The 21,411-nt window shown below is 36.3% G+C and overlaps 1 protein-coding gene across 2 annotated transcripts in view; it reads right to left on the minus strand.

Moving 5' to 3' along the window:
- The window catches only part of Rapgef5 (Rap guanine nucleotide exchange factor 5), a 227,329-nt gene that overhangs the window by 35,647 nt on the left and 170,271 nt on the right, over nucleotides 1–21,411 (minus strand). For both annotated transcript variants that reach the window (XM_076835279.2, XM_076835269.2), the window contains exons 12-17: nucleotides 11,907–11,985; nucleotides 7,325–7,469; nucleotides 5,869–5,966; nucleotides 3,952–3,982; nucleotides 2,663–2,741; nucleotides 304–453 (exon numbers count right to left, since the gene is read on the minus strand). In XM_076835279.2, the coding sequence (XP_076691394.2) occupies nucleotides 304–453; nucleotides 2,663–2,741; nucleotides 3,952–3,982; nucleotides 5,869–5,966; nucleotides 7,325–7,469; nucleotides 11,907–11,985 (582 nt within the window). The remainder of the gene's footprint in view (nucleotides 1–303; nucleotides 454–2,662; nucleotides 2,742–3,951; nucleotides 3,983–5,868; nucleotides 5,967–7,324; nucleotides 7,470–11,906; nucleotides 11,986–21,411) is intronic.

Below are 21,411 nucleotides of genomic sequence, written 5' to 3' on the forward strand. Positions count from 1 at the left end.
AGTTAATTTAAATATGAAAATGGAAGGGTTATCTAGAGTACAAAATATGAAAAGCTTTATAATGCATTTCAAAACACTCGTGTGCCTCACTATTCAGTTCTCGGGGAGGAAATTCAGCATCTAATGCTACCCCACTGTTGTCATGGAAACACCTCTGGTAGGCAGCTTCTCATTGTTACTGTGGTCATCCAGCTGCGGGCCCAGAAGAGAAGAGCTCAGCGTTTATCCTACAAAAATGTCAACTCTCTCCTTTTGGAGGAAAGCCAGTGAAAGGTTAATATGCAAAGACAGAAAATAATTTACCCCCAGAGAATGTGATGGCCACCAGAGCCAGATCCTCTTCTGCATGCTGGATCTTTTCTGCCACGACTTTGAGGATCTCTTGTGCTGTGCTGGAAACTTTTGTCTTCACACTGACATAGGAGTGATCCGTTATATACACGTGGCAAAAAACTGCACAAGTCAAAACAAATTATGAACAGAACTGAGATCATGAGGTACAGACTATCCCAAATCAAGGCACCCACTTTGTTGTTTTCTTCATTTTAAAGCATATGCAGTCAGATGTACGTGTTTGCCTAAGCACAGGAGTGCCCCAGATTATATGCCTGTAAGTATGTGCCTGCAAGCACAGGAGACTTAGATGTTACAATGCTGATGAATAGGCATAAGTAGTGGTTAGGTTTCCCCAACTGTCTTAGAAATGTATGCTCCTGGCATCGAGGTAGAGACCGTCTGACTAGAATATAGTGGCATCTGTGCTACATAGGACTGTACTTTTTGAATCCCTTTATTGAGAGTGACTAGGATCTTCCAAAGCAGCATATTAAAACATCTAACTCATACATTTTTATTTTACACTCCATTTCATAACAGTCTCAGTGGACCAATCAAAAACAGCACATTTGCTATTAGAATTCTCATAAGCTTATCTAAAAATCAGTCATCTGTCTTGGTTTTTGTGTTCGGCTTTCTCAATCATTAAGAATGACCCTCTTGCCCCCTTATCAAAGTAGGGATGAGTTTAGTTTCCAAATAGAGGTCACATTTCTCACCTTTTTAATTTCCTTTTTTTATTATCTGTGGTGCTAATAATTATTACTAGGAAATTATCACCATCAGGGTAAATGGCTCCTGGAAATTTTTTTTGGTTATGATTTAATAGCAAAAACTTTTAATAGCAATGTACATTGTTGACACACTGCTTCTTAAAATCAGCTGCTCTGAATGTATAAAACACTAGCTGCTTCAGAATAAACAGGATAATAATTAGATATTCTGCTCTTCTATATATAAGAAAAAGAATGAGTTCCTAAGAGAAATTTTATATGCAATTTAAATGGCATCACAAAAAATAACCAAGGATTGCTTTCATAGAAATGCAAACAAAGCAAAAGCCTAACCATGAGTTGACATGTCTAGAGCCTTAAAGTAAACACGTAAGTAGAAAGCACTTGACAGATTTTGCGTGGTTTGGTTGGGTGTGTAACTAAAACAATAGCTTCTAATAAATAGTTGTTTTATATTTTGTCAATAGGTTGTAAAGGGGGAAAAAGCTTTCCTCCCTTAATGGAAAAATGCAATTTTTGAGCAAGGCAAAGATCCAGTCTACAAACCACTAACTGGAGGGTTAATTTACACTTTGCTTAATAAACAGATGAAGAGAAAGAGGCCAGGAACCTTGAAATACTTGGACTTTTTGCAGCTCAGCTTGGAAAACTATACAATTAAATTAGAAGATAAATGGGCGAGGGAGTTCAGAAATTAACACATCATGAGGTAAGATAATTTTGCTCTCTCTTGGGGAAGCTGACGATGTCAGACAACAGACCCATCTACCTGCAGCATTTATACAAACATCAGAGAAGAGGCAAACTTGTGACACTTTTTAAAAAAAAATATTCAAGAAAATCAACACATATTAAATGTCTATATTTCAAATTTTAGCACACGGAGAAATATGAGTCAAAAGAGAGGTTCAAAATCACACTAGTGTGAACACTTTAATTCATTGTTTCCTGGCTCTACACTTGTCTCAACCTTTGTTCCAATGGGAGGAAACCACTGCCACCATTTTGGTGCCAGTATAAAATATTCACTAGAAAGGCTTTTAAGTTTCTGGGTGCTAATTGAAAGAAACTTGTAGTCATGAACCCCTGTCAGCTAATGAGCACTGGCTGGGGCCATATTCAGTGTATGGCACTGCCTGACACTGCTTTGCTTTGGAGGAATTTCCACCACACACCCTTCCTTTCATTTCTCTTCTCTAAATTTCAGAGGGACTGCCTCAGCAAACATCCTGCACACTGGCTTTGATGGCCTTTCCAGTTAGTCCCAGGCAATGAGCAGAATCAAGGAGAAGGTTCCAGGAGGAAAACATTGAGTTTCCAGTATATTGTACACCTCTACCCAAGAAGTCAAGGAGGTCCTTTGCACAGCCTTCTTTCCTTGCTTCTCCAATTTAAAATATTCTCGGTCCACTGGACAGTGTTACAATCTAAGAAAACTGTAATGCTCAAAGGAAGAAAAAGGAAATCATCCCCAGATGATTTGCTGAGAGCCAGAAAGATGGTTCAGGGCAGGCTGAGGTGTTCAGATCCAAGAGCCATGGTGACTAACTGCAGTTCCATCCGCCCCAACCCTCCCTGAAAATCCTACTCACTTTCCTCTGCTTCGGTCACAGTTCCTCTATGCTGGAGCCAGTTCTCCTTAAGACTGAATTGGTGGAAAAGGGCTTTATTCTGTGAGAAGGGAGAAAGAGAACAATGAATGAATGTATTCCTGCCCTTTGGAAAACCACAGCTGTTTACAACATGTTCCAAAAGAGCTAGCCAATTTTTTTTTTTTTTTAATATGAAATCCACCCATCCAATCTTGAAGAAATAAACTGGGAATTGCCTCAACTAACACATGTGGAGGTGACGATTCTGAGAGATACGATGGGCTGTGGCCAAGGCCAGTAGCAGGCAAAAAGCCCCTGTAACTACTCCTAGTATCAGCTAGAGAATACTCCCACATTTTCCACCTCTGTCTTTTACAAACTACAACAAACATCCAAAGACTCTTCTCCCCAGAAAGACCTGGCTTCCCCATCTCAACTCTAACCAAAAGTTATAGTTACCACAATCTGAGTTTCAACTTTTTATATATTTCACAAAAGCAGCCTGGAGATGGTTTCCCACTTCTCTTGTAGCACACTGATTTTCTTAAAGGAAATAGGTACATTATAGTCTCCTTCTACAAAACTTGCGCCTGAGGTCTTATTCTGTATGTCCCCCTCATCAAGTTTTAATAGGAACATATATATTGTCACTACCAGCTCCCTTTCTGTCCTGGTGAGAGTGTAAACCTTTTCCTTATAAGATTTTCTAACTCCTGGAGTCAAGATTCTCTTAGTTGAATGTTTTGGGCATGAATGTTTTAAAATTCAAATTTTTGTCAGTCTGAGGACAGCAGGGAAGCTCTGAGACTCCAAATGTACCACAAAACATTGAAAATGTCCTAAAGCCAAGGGGACATGGCTAAAATCAAATCGGTACCAGCACAGGGAAACCACAGCAAAGCAGAGAAGGGCAGGGAGCTGCGGCCCTGGGCCTCCCTGCCTTCCCGGCTATGTGTGAAACAGTGTTCATTTTAATTATGAAGAAATGCAAGTGGTGCCAGGCATGGTGGTGCCTACCGATACTCCAGCAACTCAGAAGGCTGAGGCAGGAGGATTGCAAGTTCAAGACCAGCCTTGGCAACTTAGCAAGATCCTGTCTCAAAACAAACAAACAAACAAACAAACAAACAAAAAACAGGACTGGGGATATAGTTCAGTGGTAAAGCACCCCTGGGTTCAACCCCAGTGCCACCATCACCAACTAAAACAAGAAAGAGAAATGCCAAGTGAGGCCAGGTAAGGACTCCAAACCAGATCTCCCCATTGTCAATTCTAAAGGGTCTACCTACCTTCCTTTGTGGTGAATATTCATCTACAGTGCTGAAAAGAAAAAGAAAACAAGTCAATCTTTCTCCCAAACTCAGAATAATGCAGTTATTGTCACAGAAGACTGATTTTTCATGCACTGGGCAAAGGATTTTCCTCTTCAAAAAAGATAAAATACAGTATTTATTAATTTACTATCTACAACAAACTTGACATTGGGTTTTGAATTTCAAACAAACCAGGAAGAAAAGAAGCTACATATTCCACAGACATACTGTGTTATCTACACACAGAATGTAAAGCCAAGAATTAAGAGAGTAACTGGATTTATTTACTCCACTGAAACCAAACCCTCAGCTGGATGTGATGGGGCATGCCTGCAATCCCAGAGACTCAGAGGCTGAGACAGGAAGATTGAAAACTCAAGACCAGCCTCAGCCATTTGTTGAGTTCCTAAGTATCTAAGAACCTGTCTCCATGTAGTGCAGTGGTTGAGTTCCTCTGGGTTTAATTCCCAGTAACATGAAGAAGACGAAAAAAGATTAAACTTCACTGAGGTACTTGTTGTATTTAAATGTATTAAACATAAATTAAAGTTTCCCAAGTGCACAAGACTGCCTTATGGCATAGAGCGACTCTCCCATGAGAGATTATTTTGACCTAAAGTTGTCACCCCCCTTTTTTGTTTCATTTATTAGTTTATATATTCATAGGAGTCTTAAGCTATGGGTATCTAATATAATGTAGACTGTGATAAGAGAAGAGCATCATGGTTCACAACATTCATTTCCAACCCATTGTCCTAAGTTGTACCCGACTTTTAAAAAATTCTAACTATTAATTTTGATAATTGAGGACCAAAGTTTACACGTGGTTTGCTTATAAGATTAATTTATATCTACATTTCATTTGAAAGGAGACCTCCTTTATTAAAAATAAAGCCAGCCTTTACCTTTCAAATCAATAATCAAAAAGGCCTGAATTAACATTTTCTTGAGAAGTACACTTATGATGGCTGATTGGCAATGTATGTGTTCATGTTTACCATAGATATAGGTAGTGCCCTGTCAATCAGAGAACAGCTCTTTCCTTCCAGTGAATTCTGCAGCTATATCCAAAAACTGAATAATGACTTGATGTATTCATTTACCAAATTTGATAAGAAGAGTCGGGGTAAAATCTCAGGAAAGTCAGGTGTTGCCAGTCCTAAACATCAATGAGAGACATCTACATTTGCACACACCAAGAATCATTGAGTAAATGGGTTCTTTAATCTTTTTAATTGATAAAGAAACCTCATAGAACCTATAAAACTGAGCTTTTAAAATATTCCATGACTCACTACTGGAACTTACTTATGAAACTTTTTTTCCTATTCTATAGAGATAGCTATGAGTCCACAAATGACAAAGTAAAAATGCAGACTTTTAAAATAAAATAATAATTTATTAAATAACTCTGTTTGGGCAGGTTGTTGGGGCCCAGTTTATTTTTGTTGTTGCTATTATTTGTTTGTTTTTCTCTTGGTACTGGGAATTGAACTCAGAGGTGCTCTACCATAGAACTACATCCCCAGCCCTTTTTATTTTTTATTTCGGAGAGACTCCCTAAGTTGCCAGGTTGGCCTTAAACTTCCACTCCTCTTTTCTCAGCCTTCCGAGTCTTTAGGATTACAGGTCTACACCTCCATGCCCAGCTCCCAGTTTGTTTTAACCATGTTAAATAGAGTTTTTTTTTTTTTTTTAAAGCAGTCAATAAGCTTAATTTAGTCTTATTTTATTTTGTGGTATATAAATAAAATACCCATTTTATTATTAGTAAAGCTAAGAAATCAAGATGAATCCCAGTGTCAAATGTTCAAGATCGACTTTACATAAAAGACATTTCAAATTCTATTACATTTGCTGTGTTCATTAACTACCAGAAGAAAAATTACTTACTGACGACGATGCATTCCAAGTATTTTTTGAAATTCTTTCAATTCCTTTTCAAGTATTGGATATTCGTAGACATCATCCAGAACATTCCTGTAAATGGTCTGGAGGGAAAAGACAAATGGCAGCTGAAATGTTTTTTTTTTTTTGTAAGGATCAAGATTCAGACAGGGCTGAGTGGCACAGCTCAGAATGTGTGTTTGGCAAGTGCGAGGTCCTGAGTTCTATGCCTAATAAAGCCAAAAAAGAAAGAAAATGACTCGATCCATGAGTACCTGACCCAAAGTGGAATCCAGGACAATGCAGGGGTTTAATTCTAACTGCTCAACAGCTGCTTTTAGTGACTATGTGTAGGGAATGCTAGAAACAGAGATCCCTGGTTTGTTACTAGAGATTTCCATGCCTAGTCTACATTTAAAAAAATAAGGTGCATGTACATAATCATTTGGAGGAAAAAATATCAGTGAAACTAATAAGCTGTTTTGAAAATAACATGAATGTAGATAAGCAGATCAGTTTTTCACTGGATGTCTAAATGACATCCAAATGTTAAATTCAAACTCATTCCCTTCATGAAATGCAGAATCAGTTTAAGTGCTTGCTGTTCTAACATAGAATTCTCCCTAGGTAGAACTGTATTCTATCTCCTCTCTATGTAAATCTGTATACTTAATATGGTTTTGGTGTCTAAAGGAATCCATCTGTCTATTAATCAGCTCCAGAGAATTGTTCGTGCTGAAAAGATACTGCAGCCTAAATTGGATAAATCAGTTTATCCAATTCAAAATGTACATCTAGATTAGTATCTATTTAAAAAATTATTACTTCTTAAAATTCTTAAAATATGCCATGTTCTGAAAAAGTTATATACTTTGTCAATATAATTTTAAGATGATAAGTAATGTCTTATCTAAACATTATATACAGATATAAGAACTTGTTAGTTCAAACTTATAATAAATCTCAACTTACTAAATAGTATCAAATTTTGAAGTATATATTATTTGACTTTTTAATTTCATTTGTAAGGTTCTCATGACTTACATATTATCTTATATATATTACATATATTATCTTAAATTAGTGAATATGAAATTTGTCTTCACTATTTTTTCATAATAAAATATTTAAAAATCAAGTTTCTACTTATAGCAGGCCTCAGAAATCAAAATGCATTTATATTTTCTCTGAATCACAACTTGACTATCAAAAAAAGTTGGATGACTATTACCCACAAATGAGACTTTTTTTAAAAAAATTATTTTTTAATTTTGGTTGGACACAATACCTTTATTTTATTTATTTATTTTTACGTGGTGCTGAGGATGGAACCCAAGACCTTGCATGTGCGAGGCGAGCGCTCTACCGCTGAGCTACAATCCCAGTCCCACATATGAGACTTGAAATGTGTAAATAAAATCTATCATTTGGCATCAAAGAATAACTGGAAGTGTTGGATTACCTTTAAAAACATTTTTGAATGTTCATCTTCATGAAGCCAGTCTTTGTACAGAGCAATCCACTGGGAAACAAGATGCAAGACTTTACGTTTCCGACAAGGAACATCTGAGTTTTCCTCTTTGCCTTGATACTTCTTAGCAGAATAGGTGCAATGGTTAAGAAAGAATATTATGTTGTTGAAATAAAAAATATAAAGAGATTCCCATATTCTTTTTTTTTGAAGCGGGGGTATGAGGGATTGAACTCAGGGGCACTCGACCTCTGAGCCATATTCCCAGCCCTATTTTATATTTTATTTAGAGACAGGGTCTCACTGGGTTGCTTAGTGCCTTGCTTTTGCTGAGGCTGGCCTTGCACTTACAATCCTCCTGCCTCAGCTTCTCAAGCCACTGGGATTACAGGTGTGTGAGAGATTTGATTATTCTTGTCTTTGCAAAATAGGTTAAAGCACATTTCCCTAAGAATCTACAAGTACATAAAAATGCAGGAAGAAAAAGTAAAAGTAAAAGGAGGGTACTGAGAAGAACAAAAGCCAACCCAGAAAATGATGTATCCTGGATGAGAGGCCTGAAGGAGAGGACTGGACTATCATACTGGCAGCTGCTGATACAGTCCCACAGGCAGCAGTGAGATTAGTGTTCATTCAGAGATGTGGCCATTGATTTCAAGGGTGGCTTCTAGAGGAGACTTGGCCTCACTACATAGGCAAATACTATTTTAATAAAAGTTAAATCAGAATTAAGACAGATATTCTTCGATCCTCATAATTTTGCATTCTGTAAAACCAATTACTCCTAAAGTAGTTTCATATGAACACATATTTCTGAAGCACAATTTGTGGTATAATTCAAATGTCCAATCCTAGGTAAAAGGACTGCTAATTTTCATTTTCATTAAAAGAAAATTTTAAAAATAATATAGGAAAGAACCTAAATGCTGCATCATTTGAGAACATTTAGTGAGGTTATTATAATATTCATTCAATGGAATATTCTGCAACCATAAAACTGATGGTCTAGTAGTTTACATATGACATGGAGAACTTACAATGTGTTGTTTACCAGAAAAGAAAATAAGAAAAGGATATGTTAGGGTGATCCATTTCTGTTAACAATGCTAATATAAATAATTTCATTATTCAGAAGGATATATACAAAATAGTTAACAGTGGCTTCTCAATGTAATGAAATTTCAGAGTACATGAATTATTTTACTTATTACCATTTCCTAATTTGTATATAATGACCATGTATTAACTTTGCTGTTAAAATTATATACAAACAACATCGGCCAGGCATGGTGATGTGGGCCTGTAATCTAACAGACATGGGAGGCTGACGCACCAGGATTGCAAGACTCAGATCAGCCTCAGCAATTTAGTGGGACAATGTCTCAAAATAAAAATAAAAAGGGGCAGGAACATAGCTCAGTGGTTCAATCCCCATTACTGGAAGGAAGGAAAGAAAGAAAAAAAGAAAAAGAGGAAGGAAGGAAGGGGAAGGGGAGAGGGAGAAAGAAAACAAATCAAAAGTAAATTGCTTAAATGATTAGGAATGAGACAGCAGCTTGGAATTTTCTAAACTGATCAACTCTTTTTGCCTCCAAAAGCATCACTTCTGAACATTGCTTACACACCAAAAAGTTAACTGGGATTAGGAAACACTGAAACCAAACACAAGTAAGCTTGGGGTTGTCAACAGGATTTTACATATGTTTAATTTTTTCTGTAGTTGTAGATGGACCAGATGTCTTGGTTTACTCTTATGTGGCGCTAAGGATCCAACCCAGTGCCTCACACATGCTAGGCAAGCACTCTGCCACTGAGCTACAGCCCCAGCCCAGGATTATGTATTTTTTAATGCTGATAAATAATTCCAAAATAGAAGGCTGAGGATGGAGCTCATTGGTAGAGTGTCCTTTAGCATGCACAAGGCCCTCAGTTTGTTCCCAAACATTAAAAAAAAAATTTAAAAATGCAAAATTTCTAATCAGACTTTGCAAATATTTTTAAACATAATGCAGTCCCTTCTCCCCATTATTCAAGAATCCTATGGTCACCTTTAATTTCCACCAGTGAAATAGAATCAGTCAAGCACACAAAAATCTGTTCAAGTGTTTGTTTCTTTTAGTTCTTCTCTTGAAAACCAAAGTGTGAAGATTTATCCTACATCAGTTCTATTTATACAAATATCCTTTTCTTCTTTTCCTGTGAAAGTAAGATCTTAACTCATATAAAGAAAAAAATAACCTGGAAAATTAAAAAATACCAACAACTTATTTTTTTCTTTAGGTCAGCACATATAACTGACCTAAAGAAAAAATATGAGCTTTTAATTCAAATTGCATATATGCATATATTCTACAATTACAGACCAGCAGAATAAAGCAGTTTTAGGGGCTGAACTTCAAATATTCTTCTCTATTTGTAGTTATTAACATTTATTTGTTTCACTTTGTTCTTTCCTCCCTGAAAGATATATATTTTTAAAATATCTACTGATTAAATTTGCATTTATATTATTTGCCTTTCCTGTATTAAGGTACATAGACTCTTTTACCTTTTGTCCATGCTAAATTATACTGGTTTATAAATTCACTTGGGGTGGGGGTTAGCACAAAGGCACTGAGAGAGAGTTACGACTTCTGTGTAATGCATGCATATTAACTGGCCCAGAGGTATAGCTTAATGTGCTTTATGATGATAAAAGCTGAAAGCTACTAATCCTATTACAATAAAAATACTCACCTAAAATATTTAAACCCAGCACAAATGGCTCTAATCTATAAATAATGTTTAAGAATCACAGGGGAAAAACATACCCCTCCCAAAATTTGGACTGCTCTTTAGAAGTTGGTAGTAGTAGGATATGAAAGAGAGATTCACTAAGATGCGAAAAGACATCTCATATTAATAAGATACTATATTTTGTTTTGTTTTGTTTTTTGGTTGTGAGATTTCAAAGAAGGTTGTGTGTAAAAATACAGAAATAATCATTTAGAAAGATTCCTGGCTTAAAATGTTTTAGATTTTATGAGTTTTGATAATCTATAAAAAGGTTACTAAGAATTTGAACTAAAATTTTCTCAAAGACTCAAAACATTTTTATAGCCAAGGAAACTTTAAGACATTGCTTAGTAATATCCTCCAGAAACAAAATTATTAAATGATAATAAAAATATTAGGATCATAGTTAAAGGTAATAGTTTCAAGGCATCTAATTCACTATAAATGTATAATTTATATTACTTAATAGATAGCAATTTTTTAGAAACATGTATTAAAATGTAAATGAGATTAATTCACAAATTTTTTCTAAATATGTCCAATGGAGAAATTTAAAACTTCATAATTATTGTTAAATTTATTAGTAATGCTCCACTTGGAAAATATGGAATAAGTCTGTACATATTGAAACTTTCCAAATAAAAAATTAATTATGTTTTAGGATCAGAAATTTTGAATTATGAAGCAATTCTAGAAAGTGTCAAAATTCCTATACCTTTGCTTAGTCAGAGGACACAGTAAAGCACTAAAAAGTAATAACCATTTCTAACTTGTATATATTTTTAAGAAGACATTACTTTTATTATTATGTACTTTGTAGAGTTTTAAAGTATTCTTTAAGGCAAGAAAATGTTGTAAAGTTTGGAGACACATAATAATTAATTAATAGGAAAAAATATTAAGTGACCATTATCATTGGGTCTTAATAAAACTTTGGCATGTACAAAAAGTATACTATTTTCCTGATTTTTTGTTTTTAAGCAGGCTGGAGTAGAATCCCCACTTTGATTTAATGAAAACAAAAAGGTTTTTATTAAATGCTTAAAGTCTTTAATTAATTTAATTCTAAGAATAAAAAGTATTAATTAAATCTAATTAATTTATTAAAAACTTAAATGCTTTGGAAGCAGCTTCATTTAGCATTTTGAAGCAAGAAGCTCTGGAGACTGGAGAAGTTATGTGGCTTTGCCCTATGGCCTTCAGCTTCCCTGTGGCATCCCTTCTAGTTAGTGGGTAAAATTATAAGGCTATTAGCCTTCTAATCATTCTATCGTTCTAAGACAGCACACAGTGACAAAGCTCTGAGACGGTGACAGTTGAATCCAGGGGCAAGTTCAGACTTCCTTATAGGTGAATGATCTGTGTCCCCAGGGATACTTGCCTAGGAACACAACATCACACAAGTGCATTCGTTTTCCAAACAAGTGGTCTGACTCTGATGGACCAATTCCCCTCTAAGGCCACTTCCTGTGTGATACTACCAGTCCACTCAATCTCTTGATTCCAAGGCCCATTTTAGCTCCAGATTTCTAAGCAATGGTGAGAAGCAGATTTAAAGCAAACATAATATAAGCAGTATAATTTACTGAGATGGTAGAAAATAGCAGCTCTGCATTTTCATCTGTCCCTGTCAATTCTGTCTCATTCCATCTTTTACCTTGGACATCATGACATTAATATTTAACATGTCCGCACTCTACCATGAGGGTGAGTAAATTAAAAAAGGCAGTTAATTCCTAATGTGAGACATCTGTCTGAGAGGAAACCCATGCAGCATCCTGAAGTTAATGAAGGATATTGCCTTAACAGCGCCTGGCACAGGTCATCAGTTGTCATGAAGACGGTGTACGTGAGAAGGAAGTCATCGAGGAGGGTCTCTGCAAAAAAAACAAATATGAGGTAAGCAAAGAGGCAACCAGAAGGGCAGCTGTGCATCCAGCCTCTTACAGTGTATGAGGCGGAAATCTGATAAATGATGGCGGCGGTGGGAAGGCCACAAAACACATTATGTATTAAAGTTAGGATATGAGAAATTCTTTACACAGAATGCCTCAAGCAGTGGGATATGTTTTCTTGCAAGGCTCTCTAAACATACAACTCTTACTTTCCCCCTCCCCAAAACATCAGTTATATTTGTGGGTAAAGATGTTTAGAAAAACCAATGCATAAATAATGTGTTAAAAAATAAATTTTGTAAGACTTCCAACGTATATACTCCAGTCCTACAGGGAACGAAGCCTTCATGTTGTAATAAGTTAAGGCTTTCCAAAGCCATTTAGTTACATAGAGGGCATGAACAATGGATAATAAAACCCAGAAGACACATATGAGGTTCAAGGCCACTCATTTTCATCTCTCAAATGTATCTATCTCAAGAAGTTGGGAGAAAGATGTGATTTTATTACTGTCATGAAGACAGACTGAGCTGAGTCCACCTAAAGTTGGAAAGCAGGCACAGCACACGGCTTCCTAATTCCTTTTTCTATTAAGAAAAAGAGGTTTCATTTTTTAATCTCCTCTTTGCCTTGCCTATTCTTGAGATGTAATATGAAGCTGCTAAACAGGCAGACTCCATCCTCCAACATGATGTCCCAAATGATGAAAAAGATTATATGTAGAATGCAAAGTAGTGATTTTGACACAATGGTCCTTGTCTAGGCTCTTTAACTTAAAATTCATTTTTTATGTGATTTAACTTTCATTTTTACATTTTGGCCATCAAATTTTTAACTGCATAAAATAGTAGTAAGTTATATTGGTAATAAGATTTTATACCATGATGGATTGAATGTTTATTCCCCTTATTCATAAATCAAAACCTCAGTCTATAATGTGGTAGTAGTAAGAGGAGGAGCCTTTGGAAGGTAATTAGGATTAGATAAGGTTCTAAGGGTGAATCCCTCATGAATGGAATTAGTGTTCCTGTAGAGTCCTGACTTCCTGCCAGCACCTTGATCTTAAGCATTCCCAGCCTCCAAAGCCATAAGAAATAAGCGACCAGTCCATGGTATTTTGTTGCAGCAGCCTGAGCTGAGTCATACACTCCATAATATTCATACTTGCCAAGATCTACACTTTGTAAATGTGTAGGTATAAATAATCACCTAGTACGGAGATATACAAATATAAGTTGAACATTGGATGAAAGAAAAATTCTGGAATTCTTAGGAACAACTAGTTGCATTTACTCTAAAAATTAATCAAGGCCTTATTTACAAATACAAAATTCACACATAAGAAGTTGTGGCTGGGCACAGTGGTGGATGCCTGTAATCCCAGTTACTCAGGAGGCTGAGGCAGGATTGCATCTTTGAGGCCAGCTTCAGCAATTTAGTGAGACTCTGTCTCAAAATAGAATTTTAAAAGAACTGGAAATGTAGCTTGGTGGTAGAGTGCTTGCCCAAGATGTGTAAGGCCCTGGGTTCAATCTCCAGTATCTTAAAAAAAAATAATAAGAAATTGTGGATGATGCCTGTATCAGCTATATCAGCTGCATGGGTTAATTTATTTCTATGGGTTGTTTGCTTATAGATCATTAAAGTAATTCTAATCCACATTAGTAGTAAATGGTTACAAAGGGTAATGTCAAAAATCAAAACTTTTTTTAAAATTATAAGATGATATTAATTAAAATGAACCAGAATTTTTAATTTTTAATGAAGTGTATGAGAGCTTCACCAAAGATATTTATGATAAGTAACAGTATTTCTTATCAAATTTATTTCTTATCAAATAAATTTGACAAATGGTTACTAAAAAAAGCCTAAACTTTCAATGTTGCATCTCACTGCAACATGCTAGCAATCACTGGCCTAAAGCAAGTCTCCAGGCAGGTGTGCCTGGGCTTTGCAGTGGGAGGAGGGGCCTAAATTAACCCTATACAAGAAAGCTGTGGTGGTGATCAGACAATGAACAGCCCCCATTCACAGAGGAGCTAGCAGGCCTCTCTGCTAGGGTCTCTGTGCACAAAATATATGCACAAAATATATGCACAGAAAGGCAGGAGAAGCTATATTCTAGAACTGCCTCAAACTTGTTAACCTGGTAGCACAAACTAATGACTGGTAATCATAATGAGAAATTTGGGATAGTTATTTTTATTATAGTTTTTTAAATAGTTGAAATTGAAATCAACCATTTACATAGTGTCTGAAACCCTAGAATATTTTGGAAATACAACTTTAAAGGTATCATTTTGGGATGTTATTTAATAGTAATGCTCCCATAAATGGCAAAATTTTGCTGTGCTAAATGTGGTTGATTAAAATTCTCAACTCCTCTGGTCTGATTAGAAATGAAACCGAGTCTTTTTGCATGCAATGTTAGATATAGGCAGCAAGCACAACAGAATAGCCTAGAATCTATGTTGGGGACTTGAGTGTGCTCTTATAGGTAGGAATCACCCATGCACAGAAACCCCAGAGTGAGATGATGAGAATTTACGCTTGGCATTTAAAATGCTTCATGTGCCACATAGGTTCAGATTCTGGAATGTTTTTACACTTAGCTATATTTAATGAGGTTGGGACTATTCTCTAATCAAGATTTACTCCATTAGTAGCTAACAACCTTAATAATGAACTCAGTGGCTATGAGAGTCTTGTTGGACAGTGGCAAACCCATCTGGCATTCTATTCAATTAATCAATTTACATATCACAATATTTTGTTAAGGGCTTTGACCCTGAAGTGCTTATTTTCCCCCAAACTACTACCATATTTAATATCCAACAGCATTTACCTAATTATCTCTCTGCCATAGAAATATTAATTAAAATAAAAACAATGAGGCTACATAAACACATCTCCAGTTAATATTCTAATGAACAGAATGATTAAAAATCTTAATGAATAGAAGATTCCCTATATTCCTAACTCAAATATTTTTCTTTCTAACTTCCGTATTGTTCTGAAAAATTTCTCTCTATATAAAAAGAGGTTTGGTTTATTCTTTTTTCAGCTTTGGCATTTTTTCCTTGCTGAAGTAATTGAGTGATATGAACAAAAAAAAACCTGTAATCAAAATGATGCACTTCAAATAAAAGAGCGTTTTTATAATAGCCATGTTTCAAAAAAGGCTGTCCCAATGGTATTTAGAGATATTTTTAGAACCACAATGGCTATATGAATGATCCCCTGAAGAATATTAGCCCACAATAGCCATTTAGAAAGACTAGCAAATCCACTGGCATCCATATTAAAACACTATAATTATCTATTATATTACATAGTACTTAATTAATAGTAATTTAAGACTAGGCAGAAAAGCACTTTTGTGCACATAAAAGCATCTTTCATTTAAACAAATTCATAGCTGCAATATACAATAACACTCTGAATAAAGAGATGTATTCATTTTGATTTCTAACTCTCTGAATGCCTAGGTATTAATATACAAAAAAAAAAACCCTTTTCTTTGAAATTCTTGGCTCATCACTAATTTTTTTTTGTTCTTTATCTTGAGATAAGGCCTTACAATGTTGCCCAGGTTGCCCTTGAACTCAGAACTCATGATCTTCCTGCCTCAACCTTCCAAGTGGCTGGGATTCCAGGTGTGCACACCATGCCTGCTCTTTTTCACTACACTTTTAGGATCATCCTCCGCACTCCACCAAAAATGAAAGGTGTTTTGGGGTGCTGATAATTGGACCCAGGGCCTCATGCATGGTAACTTTGTACTCTATCACTGAGCTACACCTCTAGCCTCCTAAAAAGAATATTTCTCTAGTGGCTCTTTTAACTCTTACAGTATAAAAGTAACATCCAGATAATTATCAAAATCAGAAGGTAACCATTAGTTTTAAGATCTTTGGAACTTGAAATAAAATACATCAGTTTGCAGTCAAAATAGGAATGGCTCTAAAAATTCTGGGTACAATTGTCATACTGACATAAAACAGACCGTCTCCCTATCACTTACTATTATTTTACATTTTAAGGCCTAAGAAAGCTATTGCCTATTTTTATTTGATTCTACTTGAACATATTTTCTTTTATGTATCAATTAAAATATCTCCCATCCTTATTTCAAGTGTAGCAAGCACTAAAAATTCCCGTTTTATTTTTGTAGAACACAAGTGTCTCTAGAGCATCCCTGAGTTGTGTAAAGGTAGAATAGGTAAGAGGTTTGGTACAGACCCTTTTGATAGGGTTCTGTTATGCAAATGTAATCAAATTACAGAAATTGTTCTACATATTACCCAAAGGGTTAAGCTTAATGCTCTTTCTTTCTTTTTTTTTAGTAAAATACAGCACAAAACAAAATCCTTGAAGTAGAAGAAATCATTAGGAGTGTAGGGTTACTTAGGAATAATTGTAGAAATCTACCTCGGTTATTTTTTCAGCACTCATAAGCAAAAATTCACTGTAATAATGAAACCACTCATCTGTTAAAGTGAATTACCAAGAAAGCAAATGAAGAGTTCTGACAGGCAACTGCCTGTGGTAGCTATTTAATCTAAGTATGGTAATGTGAACATTCAACATTTCTGTGCTAACTCAAATTCCCCTAAGTACTATTAGCAGTTTTGTTTCACCTGCACTTCTGCTGCAGATACGATGGAATGTAAGCCACACTAAAATATGTCCTACATAAACCTTGATTTCAAGGAACCAAGAAAAGCTTTGAACTTTCAAAAGGGCCCATTTCTGGCCCTGGAATGTTATAACTTACCATTATTTTTTGAGTACTGCCAAAATGTACTATGTAATTTGATTAAGCACAAATAAAAAAATTTTTTTAATGTTCAGGCTTTGAGACATAAAGTGCTATGCTATTAAAGCTATGATTCTTTCCTGGTGTATCTTACATTTCTGAAAGTGACATTAATAATCTTAAATATAGCTGTTTACCACGGCTTTTAAATTCATTCATTCCCTGCCTATTCTTTACAATTTCACCAGTTTTTCATACCCATTCTAAACCTAACAAAGTTTGACATCTAATTTTGTTTTTAGGTATTTGTTGCACAAGAAATGCTTATTTATTTAATGTGATTTGCATATAAAATCTTAAAAGTTACCCCTTTAACCTAGTATAGACAGGGCTTGGGTGTGCTCTTCAAATAATCAAGTCTATTTTTATTTTAACTGAAAAATTTCGTTGTGGAATCTTTTGTGTTTTTCTCTGGGAAAGAAAGATTGGAATACAACAGGTATTTTATGTTCTAAACTACGTTTAAATCCACACACTATCTTTGAAAACTGTTTCTAGGAGGCACAAGAAGTAAGACCGCAGTGCCTTCCTATCTTCTCCAGGCTGTAGTATGTGGAGAAGAGACTGTGTTTGCAGATTCCCCTCACTTAGGAGAGGCAAGAGGCCCTAAGAGCAACTGCTGTCCCAGCCCCAATTAGCTGTTGTCAGCATAGAAGCACAATTAAAATCCATTTGTGGCTCACATGCAAGTCTTCTAAGATTGCTGAAAAGCCCAGAAAATGATATAAAAATGCAAAGGGGATTAGAGAGCTGAAATTCTTCCGGGGTAGCCTGTGACATAATACACCTAACCTCTCTGGGCCTCAGTGAAGTCACCAGTGCAGTGGATGGCATCTTTGCATCTAGCAGAGCTGTAGTGAGGATTTAGGACAGTGTAACTAAAGCAACTAGCTGATAACTTGGCCCACAGTAGGCCCTCTATCAATACTATCTGGCCTTTATTTTCATAAAATAAAATTATTTAGACTCTGTCCCAATTCTCCAATCAAGCAACAAAATCTAAGTATAAAGAACTATGAACTTCCAAGAATTAGAGGAGAAAGTAGTAAAGTGTGAGCAAAGAAATAGATACAGGTGTCTGTGACTAATTCATAAAACTGTGCCCTGAAGACCTTGTTTAGCTTCTAAACATGTTTTTTCTTTTTTGGTATTTGGCAATATTTAAAGATCAGAAGATCTGGCAATACCAGGTGGGCCCCTCATATTCACAACCATGGTTTAGAGCAGATTTACCTGTCTATGTAGGGGACCTGCTCCAGTTTATCACCATTATGCCCTGGCTGGCTTCGCTCACTTGCTTTTAACTGTGTGGACATAAAAGTTTTTAAGTCCTGGTTCTATAGAATAGTAGTGAAATGGTAATAGAGGAGACTTCATAGTACAACAGAAAAAGTAGGGTAAGGTCAATTCCTGGAGGGTCTTTGAGAGTTGGACTAAGGAACTTGGGGCTCCTTCCATAGAAAAGGAACTCAATGGAAGTTTTCAAGATGGGGAGCAATGAGAAAGAAACAGATGGATCAAGACTACTGTATCAGCAAAGTCAGATAGGAAGAATAAAGAGAGGGAGTTGAATTCACCTTTACAAACTTGTTGAGCCTGGCTTCCCTAGTTACTTTAAGTGAAGCCATTGGGGAAAATATCAAAGATCTAAGGTTACCAAAAAAGGTTAGAGTTATGATTATGGAACTACTATATAAATAGGAAGACTGAGGCTGCCATGGATTTTCAGATACATACATTGGAAAGATAAGCAGTTGTCTAAGGGTTGAGCTGGGTAGGTATTCACATTTGGGCAATGGTAAGAAAAAGGTGAATTAAGGAAGAGGAAAGAGAAGAAAAAGGTAAGTAGAGAATCAGGAGACACAAATATAATAGAAGCCGAGACAACCAGAGAACTGGAATGCAGACACTGCTGAGAGGAGTTTTCTCAGATGGAGCACTCAAAGGCCACTGGAGGTGCTGTGCAGATGTGATGCCCTTGGAGAGGTGCCCCTTAGTAAATGTTGGGGACATGCTCTAGTGAGATGTGAAAGAACTAAGAATAACCTACAGCTCTTAACACACTTAGCACACTTTCCCACAAAGACTCTTGTTATAGATGTACAGGGCTCACTGATGAGGAACAGCAGTCACTCTCAAAAATATGAGCCAGGAGAAAGGAATTCTTCATGATCAATGCAAGTAACATTTTATTTAACAGTATAGATCAGAGCATGGGAACTGTCATGGGTATGAGGCCTTCAATACCAATCCATCAGCATCCACCAATAAAAACGAATATCTTTGTTCTAGGATCCACTCAGTCTAACATAATTGACTCTCTAAGCTGCTGGCTATTCACACGATTAGCATCACATAATGCATGCTAAGGCACAAACTGGGTTCCTAAGTGCTTGTCGACTAAACAAGAGAAAGCTTCAGAAAACAGAAAAATTAATTTAAACATATCTTAAATTAGAAGCCTGGTTATTTCAAGCAATTAATAGTCACTTTAATACTTAAATTATCTCAGGTCCAGGTATGATGTTTTTACCTCCTAGGCCCTAAGAAGAATCTGCATTACCAGCCTCTTTCCAAAACATGAAATACATTGCAATTCTGAATGTTAATGTTTTGCTGGTCACTGTGAGTCATTAGCACTGAATTTTAGACAAAAAACATTTTTCTGTTTTGTATCTGGTTAGAACAGAAATTCTAGATCTATTGGAGAGAGGTTATTTCCCTCAAAGTTTCGAAGTGAATGGCCAACTGCCTCTTTTACAGCTAAGAATTTGCATTCAAGAAAATTTAATATATTGTCCATATTTAAAAATATTCCAAGAACAAATATATAACCAATGAGGGGCAGCAGCTCTGCCCTGTGTTCTGAGTTTCAGAGCAGTCATTAGAATTCTTTGGTTGCTTTCTTTCACAGACAGGTGAAAAGGAGATGGTGGTTTATGTTCGGTCAGCTACTATTTACTCAACTCCTACTAGTTCAGAGCTGAGTGCTGTGCTCTCTGCTGTGGACGATGTGAAACTGTTTGCAGGCTTTTAGACTCTGGTTGGTGATAATCAAAGGACCACATTAGGCAGCCTACAAGCCCCAGGCTGATGAATATCCCACTGGTGTGAATGCTCATGCTTCCATACCCTGCCTACCACTACCAGCACACCCTTCAGTCCCAGAGACCCCAAATTTGCTTCAAACCACACCTATCCCTTACTGTGCACTAGAAAGACAGCAGTGGCATGAGGAAAAGCAATGGGGGAAAATGATGACAACCACTGCATTTGAAAATAACCCTAACGGTGCTCTCTTACTGAGCACATACTGTATGCTGGTGCCAAGATCTTTACCTACATGATCTGAATTCTGCATGCCTTGCCTAGGAGGCAGGTCTTATGTTCTCTTGAGATGATGACAGGAGGCTGAGATAAGCAAGGGGAATACTAACCTGAGGCTCCTCAGCAAGGCAGTGTTGGAAGGGGCCTGGGTCCCAAGGTTTGCTAAGTCCCATCTCTGCCTCTATTGCTCACTGTACTTGGCTCTCCTGAGGGTGTGGGTGCAAACAATCCATGCTAGTGGGAGGGGGGAAGAAATGTAGGAGCATCATGGAATCCCCAAGTATGGAAGGTGGGGACAGCATAGTCACAGGAGCTTGGTCTTCTTATTAGCTATGGATAGTCAAAGATGCCTCTGTGTGAGGTTGGTTTCCCTAAGTGCCAGTATGCTGGAGTTCCTTTGTGGGGACAAAGATATTTTGTTATTTTCCACTGGCCATAGCCAGTAGATATAACTGAATAGTCAATTTACTCTTCTAAAGGTAGAACTGACCATCACACGGAAGGGTAAGGCAATACAACAGTTACTAGTATGGCAATATGTAAAAATGTGGATGTGTAACCGATGTGATTCTGCAATCTGTATTTGGGGTAAAAATGGGAGTTCATAACCCACTTGAATCTAATGTATGAAATATGATATGTGAAGAGCTTTGTAATGTTATGAACAACCAATAAAAAAAGAAAGACAAATCAAAAAATCTTCTAGATAAACTTCTCCATAGCATACATTATAGATACTGAAAATTATTCATCACAATTACATCTTGTTCACTCTTTCCTAGATTAAAAGGAAAAAAACTTCCATGTCAAAGCCTCAGTGGTCTCTCAGCTCAGGTATGGTCTATGCCTATCAGCTCAACATCTGGGCAAACAGACCATTAAATGTATCAGCTGCCACTGATCAAGATTATTTTTTTAGCTAAAATATTTTTAGCACCCTTACGTTAAAGGCATTCACGCAAACTCCTTTGTTCTAAAAGGTACTAATAGTCCTTTTGTTTTGTTTTATTTTTTGGTGCTGGGGATGGAACTCAGAGCCTCCTGCATGCTAGGCACATGCTCCACCAGGGAGCTACAACCCGGACCCTAGTTTTTTTTAAATACATGTAATTCCCAAAACTACAAACCTCCTTAGGCTTTTCTCTTACTATTTAAATCTCATGATTAATCATGATAGATTACAGATATGTAATGAGCACATGAATTCCTGAAATATCACCAAGAATAATCTAAACACAACATAATAAAAAGAAAACAAAGTG

The sequence above is a fragment of the Callospermophilus lateralis genome, chromosome 1, assembly GCF_048772815.1.
Source record: "Callospermophilus lateralis isolate mCalLat2 chromosome 1, mCalLat2.hap1, whole genome shotgun sequence".
In the NCBI taxonomy this organism is placed as follows: Eukaryota; Metazoa; Chordata; class Mammalia; order Rodentia; family Sciuridae; genus Callospermophilus; species Callospermophilus lateralis.